The 22,480-nt window shown below is 40.8% G+C and overlaps 1 protein-coding gene across 1 annotated transcript in view; it reads right to left on the bottom strand.

Moving 5' to 3' along the window:
• IMPG2 (interphotoreceptor matrix proteoglycan 2) overlaps positions 1-22,480 on the bottom strand; it is an 87,771-nt gene that overhangs the window by 13,948 nt on the left and 51,343 nt on the right. The window contains exons 10-17 of the mRNA XM_044285576.1: positions 20,962-21,011; positions 20,716-20,807; positions 16,293-16,451; positions 14,767-14,825; positions 14,652-14,672; positions 5,733-5,986; positions 3,545-3,630; positions 1,084-2,961 (exon numbers count right to left, since the gene is read on the bottom strand). Of these exons, the coding sequence (XP_044141511.1) occupies positions 1,084-2,961; positions 3,545-3,630; positions 5,733-5,986; positions 14,652-14,672; positions 14,767-14,825; positions 16,293-16,451; positions 20,716-20,807; positions 20,962-21,011 (2,599 nt within the window). The remainder of the gene's footprint in view (positions 1-1,083; positions 2,962-3,544; positions 3,631-5,732; positions 5,987-14,651; positions 14,673-14,766; positions 14,826-16,292; positions 16,452-20,715; positions 20,808-20,961; positions 21,012-22,480) is intronic.

Genomic DNA, 22,480 nt, shown 5'->3' with positions numbered 1-22,480 from the left:
AGAAAATGACCTGTTGTTTAAGATTTAAAGAGTTTTTGCTTATGTTATTTGTAATTTTCCATGTCAATATCTATATTTAAACAATACATATAAAATCCTGCAGTTTTTGCACTGGCTACTAAGCCTGATAATAGGCACCACTTCTTCGTCTGTAGAAATCACTTTACTGCTGTTACCTACTTATCTGTCATACTAATCCTGCCTGTATTGATATCACTTTGTGTGCAGAAAAGACAGGATCCACCATTCACAATAGGTGATTGCCAAAGCTTGTCTAGTCTTTACTTGTAAAATGACTTCTACACAGGTCACAGAGCATGCCTAGAAAATTGTTCCATAGAAGTCAATAGGTTTCCTCCTGACCATTGTGTCTATGGCTCATGTGCTTGCCATAAAGCAATTTTATTAATGCTTTCTAAATGTTGTTAAGATAGCGCCCCCATAATCATGTTCAGAAAATAGAATGAAAAAAATCTGCAATCAGAAAATAACAGTTTAGAAAAGATTAGATGTGTTGCTATCTGGTTGTAACTGGCAGATACAATTTTTGGTGACGCATTTCCTTTGATGGTGGTTGTTCACGTCATGCATAGAAGGAAGGCTGAACCTAAAATTATTTCCCAAGGAACCTGTTCAGCCCAGTCTCTTATTAATAGTCTCTATTACTATGTTCACTGAGTTGCAAAAACTATAACTACTTTAATAACTACAGCTTTACTATAACAATACTAACACATTGAAGAAAGTGAGTACTAGCACATCTGGGAGTTAGCAAAGCATGCTGAGCCACTATAGCAGTGATAGCTAACCTCCAGCACTCCAGCTGTGGTGAAACTATAACTCCCAGCATGCTCTATTCATTTGTATGGATTTCTGAGAACAGCCAAGCAAGTATGCATCTTGGGAGTTGTAGCTTTACCACAGCTGGAGTGGTGGAGGTTAGCCATCACCGCACTATGGGGATAAAATCACATAGCTAACAGGTGGTCTGCTGGGCAATCTTCTATAGGTCTTTAATGGTTGCACCTAGAGATTTGCTACTGTCTAAAAGGATGCATTTAACATTAACAAGTTAATACTTACCAGTTCAAGAAATCTTTGTTCCAAAGCCTTATATTCAGGAGAATGTTTATTGAATAAGTCCTCGGAGAATATCATATTAGTGACGCGCAGACTGAAGAAAACCACAAGCGCTCGAGCCTTTGCTGAAGTGCTGACATTGTTTTCGTGAGTTGAAAACACCATGCCTGTGAAATCTGTAGAATCTATATTTTTTGCTATCATGCTTCGTTCTCCTGCACTCATGTCAGGGTGAAAATATACTGTGCTCATGGGATCAAGTTCCAGAGATATATCTTGCACATCAACAGTTACCTCTATATCTTGGGTCAGAAAATTTGTTGGGCCTATAGAGGTACCAATCGAAAGAGGTTCATACTGTATAGGATCTGTAATGGCCATCTCTTTCTGTATCATAGGAATTATATTGGGCATGTTGTTTTCTCCTGTAGACTCAGTGTCACCCTGTGGATGCGTGTTGGTGGCATCCAGATTGGGTATGGTATTTAACATTTCCTCATGTGATTTCAATGATGGTATTGCTGTAAAGTACATACTTTCCTCACTTTTAACATCATTAGTTGATGATGTTAAGATGGCATTTGTGTCAGAGTTGGCTGTAATTGTGTTATCATGTTTACTAGTTGTTGGAACTGGGGGTGTGGTAAAACTATGGATTGCAACATGTGGCTTGAATGGCTCTATTTCATTAGATATTGAACTCTCCATTATATCTACATCATGGTCCAAAACTAGATTTGTCTGTGACATTTGTTCTGGTGTTTGTGTAGCCAATAAGGTACCTTCTGGTAAAGATGGTGTGTAACCCCCTGTGCTCCCCTGTAAGGCATCTGGTTCACTGGTGAAAGAGTCTCCATCTATCTCTGATGATACAGGTGTTTGCACTGACAACTCAACATTCCAGTATTCAGGTGTCCACAACACGGGTGGAGGTTTGGTTGAGAACGTGTGCATAATAGGCTGTTTTACAAGACTACTGGTAGAAGCAGAGTTTTGGGGATGTGGAGCATCTGAATCCTGGTCTGAAGTGGTGCTGACCTCGGTACTAGCCAATTTGAAATTGTCATCAAATGATGTATCAGTAAAATGTTCTTCAATTAGGTCTTCATAGTTTCCTGTTGTGCCAGTTAAATCTACATCTATTGATTGACCTTTAAAAGAGGAAAGCTGATCCACCGTAGTCTTTATCCAAGACCATGTAACAACTTCGCCTTCAGCCTTATGTCCAAATCCTGATCCAGAACCCTCATCCAAAGGTTTCACACTCTCTGCTGTTGGCAGTAAGTTGTCTTCTACAAGTATTTTAGCTGCTTCTTGCATATTTTCTGAAGTAACTAGTGATATCATAGTATCCAAATCTACATTTGTTTGCTCTGTTTTATTTAATAAATCCCTCAAAGAGGAATCACTTAGTGCAGGTTCTTCAGCAGCAATTGCAGAAGTCACAATGTCTGAATTGGGTTCTCCAGCTATTGACATAATTAGAGCTGGAGGAAGATTGGTGGCAATCACATGGATTTTATTTGGAATAGTTGTCTCCTTAGCATTATGCTCAGAAGATGAGCTTACAGTTGAATCTTGGAACGCTGAAATGTCATTGTCCCCTGATTCTTCTTGAATGTTTTCAGAAGTGGTAACTGGGCCAGATTCAAGTGAACTTAAGGTTGTGCTTGGCTGGGAGGTTACATAATCTGCTGGAGTAGTAAATGTGTATTCCAAGACTGATGTGGTATAAACTTTAAAAGTCATGTCTTCTGTAACAACAGGACTTTCTGCTTCCAGGGCAATCTGACTTCTAGATGTAAGATCTTCACTTATTTCTTCATATGCGTTAATTGTTAAATAATCAGTTGGAAGCCATTCAGCTTGTAAAGCATTATCCTAAAATATAAAGGTAAGTAAATTAATTATGTTCCTATAACTCCAGCTGACTCCAAGTCACGTGCTTCATTTGTAAAATAACAGTTTGATATGTTATATATATATATATATATATATATATATATACTGCCTGTCCCAAAATAAAGTCGCCGCTAAAAAAAAAAAAAAAAAAAAAAGATTCTCAATGGGGTTAAGGTCTGGACACTGTGGTGGCCAATCCATGTGTGAAAATGATGTCTTATGCTCCCTGAACCACTCTTTCACAATTTGAGCCCAATGAATCCTGGCATTGTCATCTTGGAATATGCCCGTGCCATAAGGGAAGAACAAATCCATTGATGGAATAACCTGGTCATTCAATATGTTCAGGTAGTCAGCTGACCTCATTCTTGGAGCACATACTGATGCTGAACCTAGACCTGACCAACTGCAGCAACCCCAGATCATAGCATTGCCCCCACAGGCTTGTACAGTAGGCACTAGGCATGATGGGCGCATCACTTCATCTGCATCTCTTCATCTGCCTCTGGAGCAATGGAAGAATGGAAATCTGGAAAAAATATACATATAATCTGGTACTTACAACATCCTCTGTGGAAGGTATAGGAAATGCTGGTTTCTCGGTTATAGAAGTCCATTCATTGTAAAGATATAATGGAACGGTCTTCACTAAAAAATAAAAAAAAATTATCAGTGTAAGTGAAATGTATGGTAAATATCTATTTTAAAATGTATGAAATCATTTCTATTCATAATAATAAGTAAATATTGTGTGTGGACAGGGTCATTATCCTTGGATTTGAATCTAGAACTTCCTGGCTGTAAGACACCAGTGCTAACCACTGAGCTAGGATGCTCAGTATTATAAATTAAATGCCTCATCCGGCAGCGCAGCACTCATTAAGACCAGTGTAGCACACACTAGTCTTGATATATCAGGATCAATAAGCTTTCATTTTTTAGGCTGTTTTAAAAAAAAAAAATATATATATATATATATATACAGACGTGGACAAAATTGTTGGTACCCTTTGGTCAATGAAAGAAAAAGTCACAATGGTCACAGAAATAACTTTAATCTGACAAAAGTAATAATAAATTAAAATTCTATAAATGTTAACCAATGAAAGTCAGACATTGTTTTTCAACCATGCTTCAACAGAATTATGTAAAAAAATAAACTCATGAAACAGGCATGGACAAAAATGATGGTACCCCTAGAAAACACAGAACATAATGTGACCAAAGGGACATGTTAATTCAAGGTGTGTCCACTAATTAGCATCACAGGTGTCTACAACCTTGTAATCAGCCATTGGGCCTATATATATGGCTCCAGGTAATCACTGTGTTGTTTGGTGATATGGTGTGTACCACACTCGACATGGACCAGAGGAAGCAAAGGAAAGAGCTGTCTCAAGAGATCAGAAAGAAAATTATAGACAAGCATGTTAAAGGTAAAGGCTATAAGACCATCTCCAAGCAACTAGATGTTCCTGTGAGTACAGTTGCACATATTATTCATAAGTTTAAGATCCATGGGACTGTAGCCAACCTCCCTGGACGTGGCCGCAGGAGGAAAATTGATGACAAATCTAAGAGACGGATAATCCGAATGGTAACAAAAGAGCCTAGAAAGACTTCTAAAGAGATTCAAGGTGAACTTCATGCTCAAGGAACATCAGTGTCAGATCGCACCATCCGTCGTTGTTTGAGCCAAAGTGGACTACATGGGAGACGACCAAGGAGGACACCATTGTTGAAAACGAATCATAAAAAAGCAAGACTGGAATATGCCAAACTACATGTTGACAAGCCACAAAGCTTCTGGGAGAATGTCCTGTGGACAGATGAGACAAAAATCGAAGTTTTTGCCAAGGCACATCAGCTGTATGTTCACAGACGAAAAAATGAAGCATATCAAGAAAAGAACACTGTCCCTACTGTGAAACATGGAGGAGGCTCTGTTATGTTCTGGGGCTGCTTTGCTGCGTCTGGCACAGGGTGTCTTGAATCTGTGCAGGGTACAATGAAATCTCAAGACTATCAAGGAATTCTAGAGAGAAATGTACTAGCCAGTGTCAGAAAGCTTGGTCTCAGTCGCAGGTCATGGGTCTTGCAACAGGACAATGACCCAAAACACACCGCTAAAAACACCCAAGAATGGCTAAGAGGAAAAAATTGGACTATTCTAAAGTGGCCTTCTATGAGCCCTGACCTCAATCCTATTGAGCATCTTTGGAAGGAGCTGAAACATGCAGTCTGGAAAAGGCACCCTTCAAACCGGACACAACTGGAGCAGTTTGCTCATGAGGAGTGGGCCAAAATACCTGCTGAGAGGTGCAGATGTCTCATTGACAGTTACAGGAAGCGTTTGATTGCAGTGATTGCCTCAAAAGGTTGCGCAACAAAATATTAAGTTAGGGGTACCATCATTTTTGTCCATGCCTGTTTCATGAGTTTATTTTTTTACATAATTCTGTTGAAGCATGGTTGAAAAACAATGTCTGACTTTCATTGGTTAACATTTATAGAATTTTAATTTATTATTACTTTTGTCAGATTAAAGTTATTTCTGTGACCATTGTGACTTTTTCTTTCATTGACCAAAGGGTACCAACAATTTTGTCCACGTCTGTATATATATATATATACACAGTATATATATATGCTGATTACTTTTTACCATCAACAATAATATTTCTCCAGCTTTCATACATCAGTCTCTACTTTGCTCTCTATGAAAATCCTAATGATGTTTCAGTACTTACCATTAACAAGTTGCATTGAGTCTGCATCTATATCCAATTCGTTATCTCCTAGCAATATCTGCTTGTGAAGAGAATCTACTATGTAATTTCTGAAGCTGCTGACTGTATAAACAACTGTGGGATTATCTTCAATAGAATTCAGGGAGGTGTCTTCAATTTCATTGGAATGGAGGTTCATGAGGTCCAAGGTTGCGCTGTTAATGGCATCTGCATTCCCATCAAAAATAACAGCATAGTGTACTTGTAGAACAACTCTGCAGCAAAAGGAAGATTAAAAAATATTATAATACAAATATTACACAATTAAGGGGATTTACTGACCAAAATGCACCAGAATTCTTCCAATAAAACAAACTAGATTCCTTGTACCACATTTATTAAGACATTTATTAAGACATGTTTTTTTATTTCTTTTGACATGTGCAGTCTATTGAAAAAAGGAGTGTGCCAACATGCACTAAAAATACTTCAAATTTGGGCACAAAATTGTGGTGTACAGAGAGGCAATTAATAGGTAGTATAAACTAGGGTTGTTTCGATACCATAAAAAAGTATTGCGATACTCGATACCATTCGATACCACGCGAAAAAAATGAAACACCAAAAAAAGCCGTGTGCATTCCGCATTTTATGGAATGTCCGGGCCATAATAGAACAGTCTGATCCTATTTTTGGGGGGGACAATGTGACAAAAAAAAATTGGCGAAATCGAGTTTTTTTTTCTGTTACGGCACTCACTGCATAGGAATTTTTAAAAATATTTTAATAGTTTGGACTTTTCAGACGTGGCGATTTTTTATTTTATAAAAAAATTTTTAAATAACTATTTTCCCCCTTAGAGGCCAGAACCTGGGATCTTGTAATCCCTTGGCCTATTCACCCTGATAGAGCTCTATTAGGGTGAATAGAACTTTACACTCTCCCTGCTGCCCTATGCATAGTACACACAGCAGCAGGGAGCTGACTATGGCAGCTTCAGTAGCGTCCTGGCTGCCATGGTAACCAATCGGAGCCCAAGTATTACACTGCTGGGGCTCCTTTCGGAACTGCCACTGCCACCAATGAGGAGGAGGGAAGGGGACTCTGTGGCCACTGCCACCAATGATTTTAATACTGGGGGGGTTTAGGGGGGCACACTGCGCCACCAATGATTTTAATACTGGGGAGGGGTTGAGGGGAGGGGGCTCACTGCGCCACGAATGATTTTAATATTTGGGGGGTTGAGGGGAGGGGGCACACTACGAAACCAATGATTTTAATACTGGGGAGGATAGGGGGAGGGCACACTGCGCCACCAATGATAATATAATTAACATTTAATACAGGAGGCGGGTTAACTGCCGCTAATCGCAGCTCCACGCCAGCACCCGCCTCTGGGATTTGTATTAAACATTTACTTTCATTGGTGGTGCAGTGCGTCCGCCGGTCTCTCCTCATTGCTGGCAGCAGCAGCGGCACAGGGGGGAGGTAGAGACTGCCTCCTTCTCCCCTGTGCTGCTAAGAAGAACACGGAGCACGCTGAGAGCAGCGCACTCCGTGTTATCTGATACTAGACTGCGCAATAGCAAAGCCTAGTATCGAAAAAATGCAATTATTGATTGGGTATTGAAAATTCGATACCCAAAACAACCCTAGTATAAACTTAGAGTAGACAGTTGTTCTAGATTTACCATCCAGCTTCAGCCACTATAAATTGGGATAGAGTTACTAAGAGACATAAATAATATATCTCCATTGAAGGGGTTCTCCAGGAATTAAGAAAATGAAAATACGTAAATATTACTTTATTATAAATATATTCCCAATTACCTTTATTACTTATAATGACTCTTTTTGACTAGGGAGCAATCATCAGGGGAAATAAAATTGTCTAATTGTCAGGGATTATGATCCTGAATACAGTTTAATATGATCTTCAGCGCCCATCACTCTGGAACAGGGTAAATCTGGACTCATCAGACCACACGCCCTTCTTCCATTGCTCCAGAGTCCAATCTTTATGCTCTCTAGCAAATTGAAACCTTTTTTTATGGTTTGCCTCACTGATTAGTGGTTTTCTTACGGCTACAAAGCTGTTCAGTCCCAATCCCTGTTGTTTTTCTTCGATTTGATTTCACCAAACGTTTAAGTGATCGCCGATCACGAACATTCAGGATTTTTTCCCGCCACTTTTCTTCCTCGAATACGATGGGTCCCCACTATCCTTCAAGTTTTTAATAATGCGTTGGACAGTTCTTAACCCAATTTTTATAGTTTCTGCAATCTCCTTAGATGTTTTCTCTGCTTGATGCATGCCAATGAAAAACGGATGCCGCCCGTGTGCCTTCCGCAATTTGCGGAACACAACAGGAGGCCAATTATAGAGATGCCTATTCTCTTGGAGACGACCTATAGGTGGTGAGTGGCTTATTACGCTTTGGCCAAAATGTACACCAATGCCTCATTCAACATCCAGCATAGAGGCAGGGCAGAGTGCTCATTGTAGAGTGCGATTGCATTTGTGTTTTTGTGCATTTGAATCTGCATTTCGCCATAGCAATGTGCACCTGCATACAGGGTTGTGCTGGTTGAACCTCCCACATTTTTTTCGATGCCTATTCTTGTCCACAAAACGGACAAGAATAGGACATGTCTCATAATTTTTGCGGGGTAACGGAACGGAGCAACGGATGCGGACAGCACACAGAGTGCTGTCCGCATCTTTTGCGGACCCATTGAAATGAATAGTTCTGTATACGGACCGTATATGGAATCAAAATACGGTCCCTATACGGAACGCAAATTACTGTCGTGTGCATGAGCCCTAAAGGAAATTCTATGACAAAGATGACAAGTGCTATACTATTGGAATAGATAGATTATCTGAAGCCGGATGAAAGGTATTTTGCTGTACGGAAAACTATTCCACTTCAGTAAGTTATTTCAGCATTTCAAGCTCTTAAATTTAGTCCTTTAGACCTACTACTCCTACATTTTAGGTAAGTGCACATTAAGATTAGAGAAGGCTACATCAATCAATGAAATTCTGTCAGTGCTCTAAAGTGCAGCATAAATTAGCAAACCACTTTAACCACTTCAGCCCCGCTAGGTGAAACCCCCTTCATGACCAGAGCACTTTTTACACTTCGGCACTACACTACTTTCACCGTTTATCGCTCGGTCATGCAACTTACCACCCAAATGAATTTTACCTCCTTTTCTTCTCACTAATGGAGCTTTCATTTGGTGGTATTTTATTGCTGCTGGCATTTTTACTTTTTTTGTTATTAATCAAAATGTAACGATTTTTTTGCAAAAAAATGACATTTTTCACTTTCAGCTGTAAAATTTTGCAAAAAAAACGACATCCATATATAAATTTTTCGCCAAATTTATTGTTCTACATGTCTTTGATAAAAAAAAAATGTTTGGGCAAAAAAAAAAATGGTTTGGGTAAAAGTTATAGCATTTACAAACTATGGTACAAAAATGTGAATTTCCGCTTTTTGAAACAGCTCTGACTTTCTGAGCACCTGTCATGTTTCCTGAGGTTCTACAATGCCCAAACAGTAGAAAAACCCCACAAATGACCCCATTTCGGAAAGTAGACACCCTAAGGTATTCGCTGATGGGCATAGTGAGTTCATAGAACTTTTTATTTTTTGTCACAAGTTAGCGGAAAATGATGATGATTTTATTTTTTTTATTTTTTCTTACAAAGTCTCATATTCCACTAACTTGCGACAAAAAATAAAAAATTCTAGGAACTCACCATGCCCCTCACAGAATACCTTGGGGTGTCTTCTTTCCAAAATGGGGTCACTTGTGGGGTAGTTATACTGCCCTGGCAATTTAGGGGCCCAAATGTGTGAGAAGAACTTTGCAATCAAAATGTGTAAAAAATGACCGGTGAAATCCAAAAGGTGCACTTTGGAATATGCGCCCCTTTGCCCACCTTGGCAGCAAAAAAGTGTGACACATCTGGTATCGCCGTACTCAGGAGAAGTAGGGGAATGTGTTTTGGGGTGTCATTTTACATATACCCATGCTGGGTGAGAAAAATATCTTGGTCAAATGCCAACTTTGTATAAAAAAATGGGAAAAGTTGTCTTTTGCCAAGATATTTCTCTCATCCAGCATGGGTATATGTAAAATGACACCCCAAAACACATTCCCCAACTTTTCCTGAGTACGGCGATACCAGATGTGTGACACTTTTTTGCAGCCAAGGTGGGCAAAGGGGCACACATTCCAAAGTGCACCTTTCGGATTTTGCAGGCCATTTTTTACACATTTTGATTGCAAGGTACTTCTCACACATTTGGGCCCCTAAATTGCCAGGGCAGTATAACTACGCCACAAGTGACCCCATTTTGGAAAGAAGACACCCCAAGGTATTCCGTGAGGGGCATGGCGAGTTCCTAGAATTTTTTATTTTTTGTCACAAGTTAGCGGAAAATGATGATTTTTTTTTTTCCTCTTTTTTCCTTACAAAGTCTCATATTCCACTAACTTGCGACAAAAAATAAAAAATTCTAGGAACTCGCCATGCCCCTCACGGAATACCTTGGGGTGTCTTCTTTCCAAAATGGGGTCACTTGTGGCGTAGTTATACTGCCCTGGCAATTTAGGGGCCCATATGTGTGAGAAGTACTTTGCAATCAAAATCTGTAAAAAATGACCGGTGAAATCCGAAAGGTGCACTTTGGAATATGTGCCCCTTTGCCCACCTTGGCATCAAAAAAGTGTCACACATCTGGTATCGCCGTACTCAGGAGAAGTTGGGGAATGTGATTTGGGGTGTCATTTTACATATACCCATGCTGGGTGAGAGAAATATCTTGGCAAAAGACAACTTTTCCCATTTTTTTATACAAAGTTGGCATTTGACCAAGATATTTTTCTCACCCAGCATGGGTATATGTAAAATGACACCCCAAAACACATTGCCCAACTTCTCCTGAGTACGGCGATACCAGATGTGTCACACTTTTTTGCTGCCAAGGTGGGCAAAGGGGCACATATTCCAAAGTGCACCTTTCGGATTTTGCAGGGCATTTTTTACACATTTTGATTGCAAAGTTCTTCTCACACATTTGGGCCCCTAAATTGCCAGGGCAGTATAACTACCCCACAAGTGACCCCATTTTGGAAAGAAGACACCCCAAGGTATTCCGTGAGGGGCATGGCGAGTTCCTAGAATTTTTTATTTTTTGTCGCAAGTTAGTGGAATATGAGACTTTGTAAGGAAAAAAGAAAAAAAAAGAAAAATCATCATTTTCCGCTAAATTGTGACAAAAAATAAAAAATTCTAGGAACTCGCCGTGCCCCCCACGGAATACCTTGGGGTGTCTTCTTTCCAAAATGGGGTCACTTGTGGCGTAGTTATACTGCCCTGGCAATTTAGGGGCCCAAATGTGTAAGAAGTACCTTGCAATCAAAATGTGTAAAAAATGGCCTGCGAAATCCAAAAGGTGCCCCTTTGCCCACCTTGGCTGCAAAAAAGTGTCACACATGTGGTATCGCCGTACTCAGGAGAAGTTGGGCAATGTGTTTTGGGGGGTCATTTTACATATACCCATGCTGGGTGAGAGAAATATCTTGGCAAAAGACAACTTTTCCCATTTTTTTATACAAAGTTGGCATTTGACCAAGATATTTCTCTCACCCAGCATGGGTATATGTAAAATGACACCCCAAAACACATTCCCCAACTTCTCCTGAGTACGGCGATACCACATGTGTGACACTTTTTTGCAGCCTAGATGCGCAAAGGGGCCCAAATTCCTTTTAGGAGGGCATTTTTAGACATTTGGATCCCAGACTTCTTCTCACACTTTCGGGCCCCTAAAAAGCCAGGGCAGTATAAATACCCCACATGTGACCCCACTTTGGAAAGAAGACACCCCAAGGTATTCAATGAGGGGCCTGGCGAGTTCCTAGAATTTTTTTTTTTTGCATAAGTTAGCGGATATTGATTTTTTTGTTTTGTTTTTTTCTCACAAAGTCTCACTTTCCGCTAACTTAGGACAAAAATTTCAATCTTTCATGGACTCAATATGCCCCTCACGGGATACCTTGGGGTGTCTTCTTTCCGAAATGGGGTCACATGTGGGGTATTTATACTGCCCTGGCTTTTTAGGGGCCCTAAAGCGTGAGAAGAAGTCTGGAATATAAATGTCTAAAAATGTTTACGCATTTGGATTCCGTGAGGGGTATGGTGCGTCCATGTGAGATTTTATTTTTTGACACAAGTTAGTGGAATATGAGACTTTGTAAGAAAAAACAAAAACAAAAAATTTCCGCTAACTTGTGCCAAAAAAAATGTCTGAATGGAGCCTTACCAGGGGGGGGGTGATCAATGACAGGGGGGTGATCACCCATATAGACTCCCTGATCACCCCCCTGTCATTGATCACCCCCCCTGTAAGGCTCCATTCAGACATCCGCATGATTTTTTACGGATCCATGGATACATGGATCGGATCCACAGAACGCATGCGGACGTCTGAATGGAGCCTTACAGGGGGGTTATCAATGACAGGGGGTGATCAGGGTAATCAGGGTGATCACCCCCCTGTCACTGATCACCCCCCCTGTAAGGCTCCATTCAGACATCCGCATGATTTTTTACGGATCCATGGATACATGGATCGGATCCACAGAACGCATGCGGACGTCTGAATGGAGCCTTACAGGGGGGTTATCAATGACAGGGGGTGATCAGGGTAATCAGGGTGATCACCCCCCTGTCACTGATCACCCCCCCTGTAAGGCTCCATTCAGACGTCCGCATGATTTTTACGGATGCATGGATCCATGGATCGGATCCGTAAAAATCATGCGGACGTCTGAATGGAGCCTTACAGGGGAGTGATCAATGACAGGGGGGTGATCAATGACAGGGGGTGATCAGGGAGTGTATATGGGTGATCACCCGCCTGTCATTGATCACCCCCCTGTAAGGCTCCATTCAGACGTCCGTATGCTTTTTGCGGATCCGATCCATGTATCCGTGGATCCGTAAAAATCATACGGACGTCTGAACGGAGCCTGACAGGGGGGTGATCAATGACAGGGCGGTGATCAATGACAGGGGGGTGATCAGGGAGTTTATATGGGGTGATCATGGGTGATCAGGGGTTTATAAGGGGTTAATAAGTGACGGGGGGGGGTGTAGTGTAGTGTAGTGTGGTGTTTGGTGGGACTGTACTGACCTACCTGAGTCCTCTGGTGGTCGATCCTAACAAAAGGGACCACCAGAGGACCAGGTAGGAGGTATATTAGACGCTGTTATGAAAACAGCGTCTAATATACCTGTTAGGGGTTAAAAAATTCGGATCTCCAGCCTGCCAGCGAACGATCGCCGCTGGCAGGCTGGAGATCCACTCGCTTACCTTCCGTTCCTGTGAGCGCGCGCGCCTGTGCGCGCGCGTTCACAGGAAATCTCGCGTCTCGCGAGAAGACGCGTATATGCGTCCAGGAGGAGTAAAGCAACCACCTCCCGGACGCATATACGCGTACAGCGGTCGGGAGGTGGTTAAAGGGGTATTCCAGTTATAACAATTTATCCCCTATCCACAGGACCCCCACCTATCACAGAAATGGGCGGAGCGGCTGGTCATCAATGTGCGCTGCCACTCCATTTATTTCTATGCGAGTGCCGGAGATAGTCAAGCGCTGTACTCGGCTATCTCCCGAACTCCCATAGAAACTAATGGAGCAGCAGATCGCATTTATGACCAGCCACTCGCTTCATTTCGGGGGGTTCCACTGGGCATGGAGCCCTCGTTCTCCAGCGGATAGGGGATAACTTGTTATAACTAGAATACCTTGTTTAAATGGGTTGTCCACTCCTTTTATATTGATGGCCTATCCACAAATACCTATTTGATGGGGACCTGACCCCCTCACACCCCCTCTGATCAGCTGTTTCAGAGTAGCTCTGGCACTGACTACACCACTTCACTCATTGTGCAGTGGTCATAGACTATGGGGGTTATTCACTAACAGAAATACGTCTATATTAGGCGTATATCTGGTGCAGATTGCAGCGCAAAGTTTCTTTGCGCTGCAATCTGCGACTTTTCCCTACTCACTCAAGTTCGAAAAAAGTGGCCAGGGAAAGGGGATGGGCCGGGGGGCCCATCTGATTCATTATCTATGCCTGTTTTAGGCGTAGAAAATGGTCTAGATCTAGGCCAGCAAAGGAGCTGGCGTGGATTAAGGAGCGACGGTGAATCTGTCAAAGTTATGTAGAGGCAGATCTACCGCCAGCTCAGGGCTTGTTAATATCGGCATCTCAAACACCAGACGTATTAAATGACCCCCTATAACTGTGCTGCTTCAATCCCCTTTGGGAGCATCGCTGCGGTAACCTACTCTGTCCACTACATGATGGACCCCGGCCCATCACATATTGATTGCCTGTCAAGCAGTGCATCACCCCTTTAAGGCTCTACCTACTGACGATAGGCTCAGGCCCAGTATCCACAGAGCATCTGCTTTCTTGGATTTTCCAGTTTGCTTTTTCTTCTTGTACTGGGGTGAAAATGTCTTGGATAATGAACTTAAGTAATGGGCTTTATGTTGATTTTTAATTGAATGTATCTTCACAGTGAAGAAAATGCCTGTGAGACTAGAGCGGCATTTATTACATCATGTTTACAAGGTACATTAAACAATGTTTCTGCTCCTTTAGCATATAATGATCATTAAGAAGACCACCAAAAAAAAGGCCCAACATACATACATACATACATAGAATATAAGGAATAAAAAAAATAATCATCATTGGGGGTTTCACTGTATATAGTAATAAAACATTTTTTTTTTCAGTGAATTAATGTGTGTTTGTTATAAAACTCGAACCCCAAAGACTGTTAGAAAATACAATGGAAGCCTTAAAATCCAAAATTTGATGCTTCATGTTCATGGTACCTGTTATCCAGTATGGAAGGACTGAAAAAGAAAAAGGTAAATGGTAAATGAATTGATATTTAAAAATCCAATTAAAAAATGTGCCATGTTATATTACAAGAAAAAATAGCAATACCTGACTTTTTGTACTATGATTTTTTTATATCCAGGTAAAGAGTGAAATACAGGTTCCATCTGAAAGAAAACCAATATGTTACCTACTATATGAAGTATGAAATTACACTGTTATACATGTAGATGGTTCCTGTACCATAAGCACAAACTAAAACTAGTGTGGAACTCACTGTGAAAGGACCACTTGCTAAAAGACAAAGGGGGTCATTTACAAACAGGAATACTCCACTTTTTGTTGCATATCTGTAGCAGAGAACAAGATTTTTGTCCCTTTAGGGCCCTCAGGAGATTGTAACAAAAATCAAACCACGGTCACCTGACCCAAAACTCCTTTTAGGCGTCCTAGCTATATGTTAAAACTTTAACCTTTATTTATTACTTTTAAAACAAAAATACTCAGAAAAAACCAATACTACAAGGAAATTTAAAAATATCAGGTTACAGTTACGGTCTAAGTCAGTTAATTTATGTCTTTTTTGGGCTGCTGTCACTCGCTCTATATTCTATTTAAGAGGTGGTTAACCTCATAGATACTCTGTGGCCATGTATCACTGCAGGTGAGCAGGTGTGTTTACCAATAGCTATTACTCCAACTCCCCTGACGAAGCCGCATCGCGGCGAAACATGTCGGGTGGGGTAGTGAGAATCCACAATTTTTAGACAGGTTGCAGTATAGGGCAAGATCTGCAACCAGTAGGGTTGCAATCATTGTCCAGCTCAATTCATATTGTGCAAATGTTCAGAGGCAAACTGCCTGATCTCCCAGCGTGTGAGATGTGTGAATGAATGATGGATGTCTGTCGCATAGGGATACAGGAATACATCTCATCTATTTACAATAGAAATTCCTATACTTAGGACCTATAGGGACACTAAACAATTCACCATTGAAAACACACCTGCTAACCTGCGGTTATACATGGCCACAGAGTATCCATGAGGTTAACCACCTCTTAAATATAACGTAGAGAGAGCAATAGCAGCCCAAAAAAGACAGCCCGTAACTGCAACCTCATATTTTTAAATTACCTTATAGTATTGGTTTCACTGAGTTTTAAAAGTAAATAATAAAGGTTAAAGTTTTAACATATAGATAGGACCCCTAAAAGGAGTTTTTGGTCAGATGGCCGTGGTTTGATATCTGTAGCAGATTGCGGCACAAGTGTTATTTGCGCCGCAGTCTGCAACTTTTCCACGCTCACGACAGGTCTAAAAAAAGTTGGCATGGTGTGGGCGTGGAAGGCCACCAGGCCTGTCTCATTATTCATTCTCTATGCCCATTTTAGGCATAGAACATGGTCTAAATCTACGCCAGCAAGGGAGCAGGAGTAGATTTAGACAGGAGGTGGATACTGTTTACATAAATTCGGCGCATCCACCGCCAGCTAAAGGGGTCTAAAACGCTGATCTTAATAAATGACCCCCAAAGTAACCATATCAGCTTTTTGGTTAGTTACAAACAGTGTAAAGGTAGTTGTGGGCATTGAGTATGTAGCTTATAGATTTTTTTCAACAGACAGATCTTACCTCGGCTAAGAACTTTTCAGAAAATGTTTTATATGTATCACTAGCATTGTCCATTAGCTCCTTGTCGTATGGCTCATTTAGAATAAGGATACTAAATTCAACCATTTTATCCACAGTTTTTTTTGGATTCTCGGTCACCTTGAATATTTCGTTGTCAATCTGGAGGATAGATATAGATAGTTCAAGTAATGGAAAAATGACAGACAGAAAGCTACATTATTTATCACACTATTATTGTTTTTATAGGTTTTTTTTTTATACTGAATTAGTATAGGAATTAACAGTACTGACACATTCCTAACCCAGCTGCATGACTGGTTATATACAGTTGTGTTCAAAATTATTCAACCCCCACTGAAATTGAGTGTTTTGGCCAGTTTGACATTGATTTTGATCATTTCAGTCATCTTGTTTACAATTAAATCAAAGAGGCCCTTGTAAGTCAGACAAATATAACATAATATTTATAATGAAATAACCACAAATGTCTTTTCTGTGCTCACATCATTATCAGTTTTATTCAACCCCCAAGTGACATTCAATCTTAGTACAACATCCTTTTCCAGTTATAACAGCTGTTAAACGTGAAGCATAGCTTGACACAAGTGTCTTGCAGCGATCTACGGGTATCTTCGCCCATTCTTCATGGGCAAAAGCCTCCAGTTCAGTCACATTCTTAGGCTTGCGCGCTGCAATCAGATTTTAGTCTGGTGACTGCGATGGCCACTTCAAAATGTTCCAGCCTTTAATCTGCAACCACGCTCTAGTGAACTTGGAGGTATGCTTGGGATCATTGTCCTGTTGAAAGGTCCAACGTCTCCCAAGCCTCAGGTTTGTGACGGACTGCATCACATTTTCATCCAATATCTCCTGGTACTGAAGAGAATTCATGGTACCTTGCACACGCTAAAGCTTCCCTGTACCTGTAGAAGCAAAACAGCCCCAAAGCATGATTGACCCCCCGCCATGCTTCACAGTAGGCAAGGTGTTCTTTTCTTCATAGGCCTTGTTCTTCCTCCTCCAAACATAGCGTTGATCCATGGGCCCAAACAGTTCTAATTTTGTTTCATCAGTCCACAGAACACTATCCCAAAACTTTTGTGGTTTGTCCACATGACTTTTGGCATACTGCAGTCGACTCTTCTTATTCTTTGGAGAAAGCAAGGGGGTGCGCCTGGGAGTTCTGGCATGGAGGCCTTGATTACGCAGTGTGCACCTTATTGTCTGAGCTGAAACTTCAGTACCCACATCTGACAAATCTTTTTTCAGTTCCTCAGCAGTCACACGGGGACTTTTCTCCACTTTGCGCTTCAGGTAGCACACAGCAGTCGAAGTCAGCATCTTCTTTCTGCCAAGACCAGGTAGAGTTTCAACAGTGTCCTTTGCCTTGAATTTGCGAATGGTGTCTCTTGGTATGTTTAACATCTTTGCAATCTTCTTATAGCCATTGCCCTTCCTGTGAAGAAAAATCACCTCTTCTCTTGTCTTCCTGGACAATTCTCTTGACTTCACCATGTTTGTAAACACACCAGTAAATGTCTAGAAGGAGCTGAGTATCACAGTCCTTTTAAATCTGCCTAATTGGTGCTTATTATGCTTGATTGCTGCTCTTTGACATCCACAGGTGTTTTCAATACCTGATCGAAAACACTTGAATAAACTTCTGTTCTTAAGAGTGGTAGTCTTTAAGGGGTTGAATAATTGTGTCAATGAAGAAATCACAAAAAAAAAAAACATTTACTACTGTATTACAAAAACAATTGATGTCATTTTAGTTGCATTTTGGTCTTTAAAAAGTCCTTGTAAGATTTCATTCTGAACACAATTACCAATGTACACTAAATTCCCTAAAACCCTTTACAACATTGGGGGTTGAATAATTTTGAACACAACTGTACAATGAAGTAATATGCTTAAAGAGAAGCGGTCCCCACAGCATGCAATTACAGTAATCTATGAGCAACGGTTATAGAGCAGGAAGAGCTGAAAAGATTGATATATAGTTTATTAGAAAAGATTCCGTAATTTTTACATTTAAACCTCTGTTTAAACCTCTGTTTAAACCTCAGTTTTTATGCATAGGAGTCATATGGGCAGTCGTACTCAGTGATTGGCAGCCTTCCCTGTATGCTTACTCATGCAGATTTAACGGTCAATCAATGAGTAGGACCGCCCACATGACTCATATCCATAAAAACAACAGGTTTAAATGCATACATAACAAGTTTTCCTGAATCCATTCCTGCAAAACTATATATCAGTCTATACCATGCTGCCTGCAAATTGCACTGCATTTTGTGGTGACAGGTGAGACAAGTGAAAAATATAAATATAAAAGTTAAAACAGTTGTATCGTGAAGACACTTTTCAAAATGAAGCAGGTGAAAGATCAGCTGATTATCAAGGGTCTGGGTTCGTTCACACTTGGCGATCAACCATTATGGCTAACGTAAGCCACAGGCAGCCACATATTGCTACAGCTGCACGGAAAATGCAGCATTACATATCGGTCATTAAAATGAATGGCTGTCCATGTAATGCATGGACGTTCCAGGTCCACGGGAGTTGGAGCTGTTATCATGGAGCTGCTCTTTGTTCTGGCACATAGAAGGAGGTCCCGAGCAAATATGCTCTAGTCATACATCCATTAATTTGAATTACTTAATATGTAGTATAATTATTTTTAATCATGTATGATATTTCAGAAATTCTGCTTCGTCCCTACACCTTAGATAGCTGTCAGAAGGACATCTCACAATGCAGGTTTATTGCCTCTTGCAACATTTAGATCGCAATGGAAAAATAGGATTACACGTTCAAGAAACCCAGTACTTACCCGGTACTTGTCATTCCTAGCAACAGATGATGGGGATAATCAGTGTGCCCTTATATACATGACATTGATCGCTCTATCACGATACTCCCATTCCTATGAAAACTCCTAAAACAATATGTTCATCTCAAACTGTCCACCGACATCTTATCCCACTTACTTTTTGATCAGCTACGGTCCGGCTTCTGACCCCATCACTCCACTGAATCCAGAGGAGTGGAGATAGCTGCCAAAACTAAATGTAATACTCAGTACTCTTCCTTTTTGACATGACCTCTGCCTTTGACACAGTTGACCACTCTGTCCTGTTGAAACTCTCTGATCCCTCGGCATTAGAGACCAGGCCCTCTCCAAGATCTCCTTGTACCTCTACAACCAAACATTCAGTTTCTCCCATGTACACACCATCTCCTCACCCTATCCTCTCTCCGTTGGTGTTGGTGTTCTCTATTTATATCTTTGGCCTGCAACAACTCATAGAGTCCCATGGCTTTATATACCACCATGACACTCAAATTTACCTCTCTGGTCCAGATGTCACTTCCATGCCATCCAGAATCCCAGCATGTCTATCAGCTATATCTTCATTCTTCTCCTCTGCTCTTTAAAACTCAAGATGAAGAAAACAGACTTCAACATCTTTCCCCCCTTTCAGTCTCCCACCAGACCTACTAATTACAGTTACTTGCACCACTGCATTGGGATATCATTTGATTCCATCCTGTCCTTCGAGCCACAGATCCAAACCTTACCACCACCTACTTGCACTTTCAACTCAAGAATATCTCTCGTATTCTTTCCTCAACTAAAATGCTAGTGTATATTCTCATCATCTCACACAGTGCAGACATGAGGTCACACGTCTGGGCGCTTGTTCAGTTGGAATCTGAGCTGTTTGGAGCGCAGCAGAAGATACACCGAGCAAGCAATGAGACGACAGGAAGATACAGCGCAGGCACAACTGGTCTCTGCGCCTGAGGAGCAGCAGGCACAAGAAGACGGTGAGATGGGATTTCTAGCCCTGTCAATCCAGAGAAAGGGGGGAGGAACTGAAGCTGAAGGGGTGTAGCAAACTGGTGCCCAGAGGGCTCAGGCTGGCCCTTTGGTGCTCAAGTTAGGACATTTACATATGAGCGGAAATATATTTTTCTCAGCAACAGGGCCATGGATTGTCATAATAAGGGTATAGTTTTTATCAGCATCATCAACCCTACCAGGCTGTATGTAGAAATTCTCTAGATCTGTGCTGCCTCACAATCCTGTATCTGAGCTCTACAGGCAGTTCTTTCCTTTCTTATAGCTTGTTTGTTGCTCTGATATGCATTGTCAGCTGTAAGACCTTATATAGACAGGGTGGTGTCTTTCCAAGTCATGTCGACTCAATCAAATTTACCAGAGGTGGACTCCAATCATCTCGTGAATCTCCAAAAACCAGTGAATCTCAAACATTTTTAAAGGTGAGGATTATATACAGATATGTAACCTGATGGACTGATGACAGTAGAATATTTTATTTTTCTAATCTTATTTGGCATGTCATCCAGAATATATAGAATTTAATTGTACTATGCTGTACATATGATCACTTACCTCTTCTTCACTTTGCTTTTCAGCCAGAAGGGTGGTAGATGAAAAGTTCTCAACAGATATTTCCTGTGGTGCAGGTACATTAGCGGCTGCATCTAAAAAAACAAGAGACGTGATAAGATTTTCTAAGGCAAGATACTCTGTCTCTCAGAAGCTTACAATGTGTTCTACCATATATGCGTTCAAGTGAATTGGGTTTTGCTGTCATTTCAAAATCTATGAAAATATCTTGTTTAGATCACTAAGTACCTCGAGCCGTTGTAGAGTCCACAGTTTCAGGAGCTGTTGTTACATCTGATCTGTAAAGTATGAAAAAAACATCACAGTGTCAGTAAAAGAATCCTGTTAACATATATGATGGTATAGTAACATGATCAGGTATTACAGTTTTATAGTTGAGCAGAAATGTTTTTATTTTTGTATTTTTCATACAAATGCAATCTGAGAGTCAATCAGAAGATGCGTATCAATACATTTTATTAAGCTTTTTTAGCCCATTAAAATCAATGACACGCTTACTCAGATACTTTAGAAACTCCCATACAAGAGGATAGAGAGATTCACATGCATGACCACCTCTCGATTCATAGCATAACATTAGCATGTTCTTGAGACAGGTGCAGGTCCCGGAGGTCGGACCCAAACCTATCCTATGTACATGCCATAAATGTTAAAAAGGGAACAAACCTTTAAGGAGTTTTTATACACTTCATACAAGAATTTATCTATTAAATCATCTGTATACAGTATCTCACATAAGTGAGTACACCCCTCACATTTTTGTAATTATTTTAATATATCTTTTTATGGGACAACACTGAAGATATGACAATTTGATACAATGTAAAGTAGTCAGCGTACAGCTTGTATAACAATGTAAATTTGGTGCGCCCTCAAAATAACAACACACAGCCATCAATTTCTAAACCGCTGGCAACAAAAGTGAGTGCACCCCTAAGTGAAAATGGCAAAATTGTGGCCAAAGTGTGAATATTTTGTGTGGCCACCATTATTTTTCCAGCACTGCCTTAACTCTCTTGGGCATGGAGTTCACTAGAGCTTCACAGGTTGCCACTGGAATCCTCTTACACTCCTCCATGATGACATCACAGAGCTGGTGGATGTTTGAGACCTTGTGCTCTGCCACCTTCCGTTTGAGAATGCCCCACAGATACTCAATGGGGTTTAGGTCTGGAGACATGCTCGGCCAGTCCACCACCTTTACCCTCAGTTTCTTTAGCAAGGCAGTGGTCATCTTGGAGGTGTTTTGGGCTTTGTTATCATGTTGGAATACTGCCCTGCCACCCGAGGGGAGGGGATCATGCTCTGCTTTAGTATGTCACAGTACATGTTGGCATTCATGGTTCCCTCAATAAACTGTAGCTCCCCACAGCTGGCAGCATTCATGCAGTTCCAAACCATGACACTCAAACCACCATGCTCGGCTGTAGGCAAGACCTGCTCTATAAAAATATCCCATAATCTACCACCTCAAGTGAAAAAAATAAAAATAAAAACTGAGCAAAAAATTTAATTTTTTGTCACCTTACATCACAAAAAGTGTAATTCCAGGCGATCAAAAAGACACATGTACCCCAAAATAGTACAGATCAAACCATCATCTCTATCCACAAAAAAAATAGCCCCATACCTAAGACAATAGCCCAAAAGATAATAAAAATATGGCTTTCAGAAAATGGAGACACTAAAACATGATTTTTTCTTTCTTCAAAAATACTTTTATAATGTAAAACTGAAATAAATGTTT

The sequence above is a fragment of the Bufo gargarizans genome, chromosome 3 (genome assembly GCF_014858855.1).
Source record: "Bufo gargarizans isolate SCDJY-AF-19 chromosome 3, ASM1485885v1, whole genome shotgun sequence".
In the NCBI taxonomy this organism is placed as follows: Eukaryota; Metazoa; Chordata; class Amphibia; order Anura; family Bufonidae; genus Bufo; species Bufo gargarizans.
Note: the sequence above shows the minus strand (reverse complement) of the source record. Positions and strands in the feature narration are given on the sequence as shown.